The 10800-nt window shown below is 26.9% G+C and overlaps 1 protein-coding gene across 2 annotated transcripts; it reads left to right on the top strand.

Annotated features, from left to right (window-relative positions):
- The first annotated feature begins 20 nt into the window (after positions 1 to 20).
- Positions 21 to 10033, top strand: LOC127278542 (eukaryotic translation initiation factor 5A). 2 transcript variants are annotated; one of them, XM_051300302.1, is made up of 4 exons: positions 21 to 175; positions 1312 to 1609; positions 6289 to 6423; positions 9155 to 10033. In XM_051300302.1, the coding sequence occupies exons 2-4, from the start codon at positions 1331 to 1333 to the stop codon at positions 9224 to 9226; spliced, it is 486 nt and encodes a 161-aa protein (XP_051156259.1). In that variant the 5' UTR covers positions 21 to 175; positions 1312 to 1330; the 3' UTR covers positions 9227 to 10033. The 2 variants fall into 2 exon arrangements, with proteins under 2 accessions (XP_051156259.1, XP_051156260.1); XM_051300303.1 differs by having other exon boundaries at positions 155 to 232.
- Positions 10034 to 10800: the final 767 nt, after the last annotated feature.

Genomic DNA, 10800 nt, shown 5'->3' with positions numbered 1-10800 from the left:
AAAATATATTCGTCTTTCTCTATCTAATGATTCATTCCCGAAGTTATTGTGCTTAGGCCTAAATTGTCCAAAAGGTAGAACCCGTGATTCCACTTGAGTAGACCCCGTTTATGATCAGTGTATTGCGCAGTCGCACCAGGATCTTTTCTGGTTATAGTATCCATTTTGATCACATGTGAGTATATTGAGACTTTAATTTTAGTGAAAATTATTAGTAATCATTTGCTTAAACGTGAGTAAAAACACTTTTAATTGCACAGCTCAAGTTTGACTGATTCGCATCGGCGAAAAAAGTGTTGGTTCCTCTTTGTATAAAATGTATAATTCAACATTTCGGGTGCCTTACAGTTGACAACGGGCCGCTGGCAATGTGGCTAACGCTCTTTCGCGCCATCTTCGCCCTTACTTTCCCTAAATTATTTTGCAAACAACGGGAATATCAAAAAATAGTGCTAAAATCGTTGTCGGTTTACTTTTCTCTTGTCGGAGACTTTTTATAATCGGTTGTAGATTTATTGTTTTTATCGTAAAATCGCTACCTTACGTTTCATATTCTTTGGTTAGCTTCTCCGATTTGTGTTTTTCACCTTGCAGCTCATATATTCTCTATTTTCTATGACTCGAAAATAATAAAAAAAATTTTAAGCAGTTTCTTTAAGATATTTTTCACATTTACATTTAATAATGTCAAGCTTTAAAACTTGTTCCTCTGCCACATGGTTATTCACCCCGGTATTTGCAAGTTGGTTCACCACTTTTACTCACATACTTTCAACTTTTTTTTCCCAATATTTATTATTAACTGGTTTACTCAAATTCGTAGTGCCGTGAAAACAAATTACTCACCTGTATTTCAAGTTGGATTTCAACAGAAATTGCCAAGTTGAAAATTTTGTACGAAATTTTGCAATATATATATATATATATATATATATATATATATATATATATATGTACATATATATTACATTGAAATGTTTTATTTGCGTGGATTAACTTTATTTATAAATTTATGTTTTTGGTGATAACAACATATGGCTTGGACATCCAATTAGCATTTCCAATTTTTATGTTTTTATTTATTTCCAATATTTTTTTCAATCTGAGAAGTATGCTAACCACGTAAAAATATTAATTAATTGATTATTTAATTGATTTTGAACATTTATCGAATATGATTGTTTTTATTGTAAAATAAGAAATGAGTAGATTGTGCTTTGTAAAATTGTATTGAATTTATGATTTGAGTTTAAGAATATTAATGATTAGTATTTTTCATGTAGTGATATAATTGTTTATATTTTGTGATAGCTCATCTATTTAATCAAAGATGGCAGATGTTATGGACGACAGTCATTTTGAGTCTGGAGACTCCGGAGCCTCAGTGACGTATCCCATGCAATGTTCTGCACTTCGTAAAAATGGATTTGTGATGTTAAAATCTCGACCTTGCAAGATTGTCGAGATGTCAACTTCCAAGACCGGTAAACACGGTCACGCCAAGGTCCACCTCGTAGGCATCGATATATTTAATTCCAAAAAATACGAAGATATTTGCCCTTCCACACACAATATGGATGTGCCATTCGTTAAAAGAGAAGATTATCAGGTAATATCTTTATCATTGGCAGACAAAAATAATTTTACTCCGTAAATAAGATACACGTTAACAAACCCTGATAATCCATTTCAATTTTTCTCAAAACATCATTTCTGTGCAATATACAATATATTATTCATAAGAATCAGGTTTTATAATTAATTACTGTCTTTGAAAATGTTTCGTCAACTTTTTTTCTCTTTTACTTCCATTCTCACTCAATTACAATGAAAATTTTGAATTTTATAAAAGTAGAAATTTTTATTTTTTATAGCTTGTTAGTCGGAAATAATAGAATTAAACAAATTTTAGTTAAAAGTTCAAGACTAGCAAACAATTTTTAAATAATTCTTTCCGCTACTTACTAAAATCAAATTCCTTTTGTTATTAGCACTTTTTAAACAGGAAAATGTAAGCTTTAGGGTGGTAAGAAGAATTTTTTTTAAATTATTTAATTTATGTAAAAAATTTACTTTGAAAGTTAACATTTCAAATATCTCAAAACACGCTGTTTCAGATTTTAATTAAATCTATGTAAAAAGGAAACTTAAATATTCTAGTTTTTATTTCCGTAAAGTTTATAATGGACATTTCAGAGGTTAAATATGTATGATTTGAGAATAATTTATTGAACAGAGCAGCATTTCTTATATGAAATTTTTGAAAAACCCAACAAACATTCTCTGCTATTATAAAGTTTTATGAGAACAAATGCCACTCCGCTCAATAAGTGATTTTCAATTCATATATATTTTAACCTCTGGAATGATTGTAAATTTTCATTAATTTTTCAAAATCCTTTGAAATGTCCATTATAAACTTTACGGAAATAAAAACTAGAACATTTAAGCTTTTTTTACATAGATTTGATCATTTGAAACGTGTTTTAAGATATTTGAATTGTTAATTTTCAAACAAAATTTTTTATAAAAATTACATAATTTTTTAAAAAATTCTTTTTACCAACCTAAAGTTTATAATTTTCTCTTTTCAAACTACTAATGAAAAAAATAATTTGATCAATCCGTTATATTTCAACTAAAGTCGTTGCTGACTAATTATAGAAAATTATAATACTTTGCAGAAATGATTTTGAAGTTATCAAGACAACGAAATGAAAAGAATTATTAATTAAAAATTTGATTATTTATTGTAAAATATGAATTTAAAGAGCCGAAATCTTAATTTTTTAGCCATTAGAAAATATGAAAAAAAACATAGAATTTATCATAAAAATAAAAAATAAATGTTCAAATTTACTAAGAATGAATAAATGTATCATTATCAAGTGATATAATTATTTAAAGATGTGAAATAATATATAAAATATGATATTCAAGAGCATATGTCTACCTAATTTTGCGATTTTTATTCATTAATTATAAATAATAGGAACCATTAAATTAAATAATAACATACCAAATATGAAGTTCTTGTTATAAAATTTTAGAATTTCTTTGCTCTTTTCTTCTCTCTTCTTCATAAGTATAAAAAATTTAAAACCAAAATAGCCACTTTATTCCTTTCCCTTTTTTTGAACATCAATAACTTTCTTGGAGAAAAATAAAAAAATATGGGTCTTCGAAAATTATTTAAATGGACACTAAATATACATACACTAAAAATTTCACGTTATTCCCGAAGCTATTTTCGAAGATAAAGATGATTAAAAATTTTTGTATTTCTGATGCTATATTTTTTAAACTTAAGAAGAGAAGAAAAATGCAAAGAAATTGTAAAATTTTATAACAAGAACTTCATATTTGGTATGTTTTTATTTAATTTAATGGTTCCTATTTTTTATAATTAATGAATAAAAATCGCAAAATTAGGTTGACAGATGCCCTTGAAAATCATATTTTATATGTTATTTCACATCTTTAAATAATTATATCCAATTGATACATACATTTATTCATTCTTAGTAAATTGATAGTTTTCAGCACCTACCATACTTTAAATTCATATTTTACAATAAATAATTAAATTTTTAATAAAATTCTTTTCATTTCGTGATCTTGATAACTTCAAAATCATTCATGCAAAGTATTATAATTTTTAAAAATTAGTTAGCAACGACTTTAGTCGAAATATAATGGATTGACCCAATTTTATTTTAGTAAGTTGGACAAATAATTATTTAAAAATTAGCTCATACTGGCAATTGTTTGCTAGGGGAATCGTTTTGAAATAGAATGCCTGACATAAAAGTTTAATAAAATGTTTTTTCTTACATAATATCAAAAAAAATTAAGTATAATTTTTATCTTCTTTTGACATTAAAAATACTTTGTTAATATAAATATGTAAAAATTGAATTAATATATAATTATTAGAAATAAATTTCAAATGTACCAGTATTCTTCCACTATATTGACTCTATTACCGTCCAGGCTTCATCAGTAAACTTTTTAAATTAGTTATGACATCAAAATTTCAATAAAAACGTTAATTATATTTAAATACTTCCAAAATAATTCTAAATACAGAAAATGAGCCGCTGGATTCTAGAAGGGCACGTAAATTTTTTCGGCCTGAAAACGAAGTCCCCTGGACACTCAAAATTCATTTTTCAAATTTTAATATTTTTCGAGTATATTCTTATACAGAATTCGATTGCGTATCTTTTTTTCTTAATAAGAAATTTTCCATCTTTTTCCGTTTTTGAAATATAAGAGAAAAACTGTTTTTTTAAAAAAGAAAATTTTCATTGTTTTTTTGACTTCAACTCGCGACAGCTCAGACAATTTTATGAATTTCTTAATGAAACAAAAACGAAAATACGTGTTATTATATTCTACGAGTGACTAAAAAAGAAAAAAGTTTTTTTGATTAAAAATAAAAAAGTTATTAATTTTTTAATTAGACATTGCAAAATTCATGAACTGCAATTTTCACCCTGTGAGGAATTTTCGTAAATTTTCACCAGCAACAAACTTCCAGTGAAAAAGTTGTTCATTAAGGTCCAAAGAAGTTTTCTGGAAAGTTACAATTATTAAGTTTCTAATTTACCATTAAACAACTCTGACAAAAAAAATATTGATGAGTCACATATCAAACAACCCTGTACGAGTGCTATCAATTTTATTATTAAATTTTTAATTTTACCTTCCAGTATTTGGATTTGCAAAAGTTTAAATGTAGTCAATTAAGACTGATTTTTGTATTTTTTTAACGAGCAGAATATTTTTAAATTCACTTCATTAAACAAATTTTGCTTTAATTGTTTTTTCGCGATAAACTAACAAAATTCTATATGTAGACATGTGCAGCGAAAATTTTTTTTTTTTGCAGTCTTAGATTAAAAACTATTAAAAATTAAATGTTGAAACTCACCAAAAACATAAAACACTTTATTCTGCACATAGGAACGAAATAATTATTACAAAAATTTATTATTTTCAAATAATATATAATTGTGCGATTCCAGGTGAGATTTTGACTTTTTCGGAGTAGGTTAACCGATTGCAATGAAACTTTGGAATTTTGTTATACATAGTAAGACTAATCTTTAACGTAAATTGCAGCTTAAAATATTTGTTAGTTTACGAGATTTGCAATAATAACAAAAAATTTTAAACTACTATATTTTCTGTTCCAATAGTCGAATTGAGGTCTTCCTTTTTTTAAAATATCAAGGAAAATAAGAGGAATAAATCTCTTTGAGAACAATTTTTTATAATTTCACAACTAAAAAATGATTAAATAATAATTGAATAAATTTCGCGCGCCAATCTAAAGTTCAATCACTCAAACGCTAAAATGATCTTACCTGTGTTTTCTTTAATGTTCCAAAGGAATCCAATTGTAAATGCAAGTTTAACTTATTTAATTTTAATAATTTACTAGTATAAACAATTGTGATTTCTGCTAGTTGACGTGCAGACGACATTGCGCACGCAGAATTCTCCTATAACCAGCTGACGTGATTCATGGACTAAATGAGTAAATGTCTGTACGTCAACTAGCAGAAATCACAATTGTTTATACTAGTAAATTATTAAAATTAAATAAGTTAAACTTTCACTTACAGTTGGATTCCTTTGGAACATTAAAGAAAACTCAGGTAAGATCATTTTAGCGTTTGAGTGATTGAACTTTAGATTGGCGCGCGAAATTTATTCAATTATTATTTAATCATTTTTTAGTTGTAAAATTATAAAAAATTGTTCTCACAGAAATTTATAAGGTCTAATCTAATATAAGGTAAAGAATATTATTAAAAATATATGTGCAAAACGACAATTTTTTCTGAACACCGACAAAAAAGTTGAAAATAAGAAAGAATTTTGAAATTTTTTCCAGAAAATTTTTTTAAAAATTATATATTATTTGAAAACAATAAATTTTTGTAATAATTGTTTCGTTCAAGTGTACAGAATAAAGTGTTTTTGGTGAGTTCTAACCTCCATTTTTTAATAGTTTTTTAATAATAGCGTTTTTAAAAAAATTGAAATATTTAAGGTTACGAAATCACATCGTGAACCTCCTTCTTTTGATAATTAATATTTTTAAAAGTAATAAAAATTTTACCATAATATTACGGTTATTGAACTCAAGGAATCATCGAGTTTCACATATATTAAAACTAGATTTTTTAAAAATTTGGTCATGGGGAAAGTTTATCAATCTTATAGTTGTATATATTTTGCAATATTTAAATTTAGAAATCTTATTTATTTTTTCAGCTAACAGATATATCCGACGATGGCTACTTAACTTTGATGTCTGATAATGGAGACATCCGTGAGGATCTGAAAGTTCCCGACGGCGAGTTAGGAAGTCAGATACGCACTGATTTTGACGGAGGAAAAGACTTATTGGTTAGTTGACAACTTAATTTCATTCATATACTTTTCAATCTTCGCCAAAATTCAGTCTAAATCACGATGCTGAAGTACGCAACGTTTATGATCAACGATTAGAAATTAATTTTTATTTAACACGGAAAATATTATCTAAATTTTTTTTTATAATTTATCGATTAATAAAAACTACAAAAATATTTTTCAGGCAAAAAATTATAGAATTTTTTATTTTTAAAAATTATTTCTTTAAATATCGTAATCATAAACGTTGCGTTCTTCAGCATCGTTCTAAATCAATTTTAAAGAACGCTACCAAGTTTCGTTTAATCATTTAAAAAAATTTGTAAAGTAATTATTTTCAAAATTTTATCTTCTTTTTCTATTCTTTAATTATAAATTAATAGAGTCTATTAATAATGTAGAAAAAGTATACAAAGTTATAACTGAAACGAAATATTTGGCTTTCAAATAGTAATGAGATTTTAGATTATAATCTTAAACAGATAACTAACTACTTCTATATGTAGATAACTAAATATAAGGTAAGACCACTCAGCGGCGCCATATTCGAAAAATTAAAAATGGTACAAGAGACATTTTTTTGCTCTTTTTTTGCTATTTTTAGCCGCCAAAAATAATTTTTTTGCTCAACGCCCTTCCAAGATACCAGGACGCCGCTAGCTTGCTGGCAACTCAGTGGTCAACTCTGATAAATTCATTTAATTCAAAATTTCCATTGGACCATATTTTTTTATTTTTTTTTGCTTTAAAATGGCACTTTTCAAAAATTTTAAAAAGCGAAACCAAAATAGAGGAATAATTTTTAAAAACGTCTAGATTTGATAACAAATAGTTACTCGGGAAAAATATGGGTTTGATAATTACGAACTTTTTTTTTTGGTCCTAATAAACGACACTCCAAATTCGTAACTAACAAATTTCAAGCAAAATCTGTTAAATAGGAAAAAAAACGCCATCTTTCTTAACAACTTCGAAATTATTTAAAATTTTTTTGCTTATTTCGTTTTTTAATTTTAAAGTATTTTCTTAAAAACATAGAAATTTTTTTGATTATTTTGCTCTCTGATTATTAAATTAAAACTATTTTTATAACAACTTAAAAACATTTCGGATATTTTTGCTCTCCGGTTTTCAATTTTAGAGTATTTTCGTAACAACTTAAAAACATTTTGTATTTTTTTGTTCCTCAGTTTTAATTTTAAAGTATTTTCTTAACAACTTAAAAACCATTTTGGATTTTTTTAAGTTGTTAAGAAAATACTTTAAAATTAAAAGTTGAACAGCAAAAAAACCAAAAAAATTTCTAAGTTTTTAAGAAAATACTTTAAAAGTAAAAACCGAAATAAGCAAAAAAATTTAAAATAATTTCGAAGTTGTTAAGAAAGATGGCGTTTTTTTTCCTATTTAACAGATTTTGCTTGAAATTTGTTAGTTAGGAATTTGGAGTGTCGTTTATTAGGACCAAAAAAAAAAGTACGTAATTATCGAACCCATATTTTCCCGAGTAACTATTTGTTATCAAATCTAGACGTTTTTAAAAATTATTCCTCTATTTTGGTTTCGCTTTTTAAAATTTTTGAAAAGTGACATCAGATTCGTATTCAGCGACCCCAAAAACCCCTGAGTAACAATTTTTAAGAGAATTTGATAGACTTAATGGAAATTCCGCCATTTTTAATTTTTGAAAATCAACTGGGGTGCCATTTGAAAGCAAAAAAAAATTAAAAAATATGGTCCAATGGAAATTTTGAATTAAATGAATTTATCAGAGTTGACCACTGAGTTGCCAGCAAGCTAGCGGCGTTGAGCAAAAAAATTATTTTTGGCGGCTAAAAATAGCAAAAAAAGAGCAAAAAAATGTCTCATGTACCATTTTTAATTTTTCGAATATGGCGCCGCTGAGTGGTCTTACCTCTAAATATATATTACTAATAATTTCAGAAATTTATCTTTATTGTATGATATCTTTTAAAATTATTGATAAAAAGAAGTAAAGTTACTGGAAGCAAAGTATTTCTTTTTTTTTTTAATTGTTTAGTTAAAAAATAATCTTTTTTACAAATTTATTTTTAAGTTATGATTTTTTCAGAATTTTTGATCATGTAGTTTTTGCAAAATTTAAATTTGCCCAAGTCCTTAAAAACAGTGTATTTTATGTAGAATGAATAGAAAGAAAGTGTCGTGCAATTAAAAATGGAAAAATTTAGAAGTTGCAAACTTGCGGGTTTCATATAAGAAAATAGGAACAATTCTCTTACTCCGCATCACCCCCTGAACAATTCTTAATAGTTAAAAATCCAAAAAATCGCGAGTCTTAAATTTCAATAACAAAAAAACTTTTTAAAACTTATTGAATTTCTTTAGGTAATATTTTTTCAAAATGTTATCTACATTAAAAAACAAAAAAAAATTTAGTTTCCCTAATTTTTACGTTTAAAGTTACTTTTTGTTAAATCAAAAAACAAAATTTATGCTTAACTGAATTTTTATAAAGCACAAGTTTTGAATTACAAAATTTTCACATAAAAGAACACATGTTTAACAGAACTTTTATTTGGAACTTGAAAATACTAAATAGATATAGAATTCGATGAAATTTAATATCTTAACAGTTAATATCGAGATCTACAAATTCCCAAAGTTTAAAAACAATTGACTGTTTCTGAGCTCCACCTTCCCCTACTTTATTTCTTTAGAAGTAAACAATGACTTTTTTATTTTCCAGTGCACCGTTTTGAAAGCTTGTGGGGAGGAGGTTGTTATCGCCATCAAAACCAACACTGCCCTTGACAAATAATTGTGTTCAGTTCCAACCGTTTACAACCCAACAACCCGCTTAGCCAATTGATATCTTTCCATTGGTAAAAACAAATCAAGAGAACGAGTCAACACAGAACACAGCCAACAATATCAACAACAGCGAAAACTCAGCAGCGGAGAGAAATAACTTTTTAACAAAGTAACATCCACTTACATGCTATTTATCCAGACTTACACTAAAGTTTTTAAGTAATGTATGTGATTATAGACTGGGAAAAAGCATTTTCCAATCTCATATTATCCATACATTAACACACATACACACGTTGTTTGTTATATAAGAAATACGGCGACAACTTTTCTTTAAGAAAAATAAAAATTGAAAAAGCCTTCGCACATACGAGATTTTTTTATTCTACAAAATCGCGATTTTCTAACTATATTGTCGGCATGATATAACAAAACAAAAACTACTTCTTGAGAAATTCTGTAAGTTATGCCTTAAGAGGTCAAACACCTGTTTTGCTACATATAAAGCCTTCGTCGAGTCTACTGAACGGATCAATTTTTTTCTACAAACTTTCTTAAGTCAATCTTACTAGTGCTTTTACTTTTAATATAAATTGTTACTATTCCAGTGATCGACAGTTTTTTGTAAAAAAAAGAAAAACAAAACTAAAAGATATATAATTGAAATATATATAATTGAAATCAAGGCTGTTGTCGCTTCGGGGTAGAACTGAGAATGTTTTGTTGATTTTTTAACGAAACAGCTTTCTCAGTAGAGCGGACACTTTACTACGATTGTTTTATAAAATGATGAATAAACAGAGAAAGCTGGAAATTCGTCTTTTAAAATTGTACTCCCAAACACTCGTATTTTCTCTCAGGTTAGATGTTGTCGATTTTAAAAATCAATATCATTAAGTGTAAATTAATGTCACGCAAATCAATGACCTCGTTAAATATGTTATTCTAGAAGTTTCCCGTTACCTTTTATGGAAATTCAACGAGTACTCGTGTGCTCGAGATAATGCTTTTCTTAAATTCAACGAGGCAATGAAGCTTCTAATTTGAACATTTGAGTTTCGAGAAAAGCTCTTTCTGCATAGTGCCAAAAATCGAAATATGGAATTCGAAAACGCAGCGCTGCTCTAGTGCTGTGAAATGGAAAAAAAGAAAAATAAGCTAAAACACATAAGGGACCTGAAAGTTCGGTTAGCAAATTTTCAAAGTACAAGTCATTTTCGCACATCATTTTTAAGTAAATCAACCTCTTTATTTTCAATTTCGGGTCCCTCTAATATAAATAAAACGGCCTTAAGTTACCTCAATGTAACATAATTTTGTATTAGATTAATACGACTTTTAGAATACGTTAATGTAATGCCGTTCTTTAAAGAAAAAACGAACTCACGTTTTCTTAAGTAAAATATTCAAACTTCGCTAATTATGTACAAATCTCATCGAACCTTTTTTTATTGAGTGTTACATTAGCGTATAACAATTAAAGAGTCATCTGAAAGTTACTAACGCGAATCTAGCAAGTTTCAAACTACGATCTGTTAGAGATGTTCAACCTGTAGATGTAATGTCAAACTGAAATATGAT

Source organism: Leptopilina boulardi, unplaced genomic scaffold (assembly GCF_019393585.1).
Source record: "Leptopilina boulardi isolate dan_hultmark-lab unplaced genomic scaffold, ZJU_Lbou_2.1 LbouV2_204, whole genome shotgun sequence".
Lineage (NCBI taxonomy): Eukaryota > Metazoa > Arthropoda > Insecta > Hymenoptera > Figitidae > Leptopilina > Leptopilina boulardi.
The sequence above is the reverse complement of the archived record's forward strand: the minus strand, read 5'-3'. Positions and strand labels throughout refer to the sequence as shown.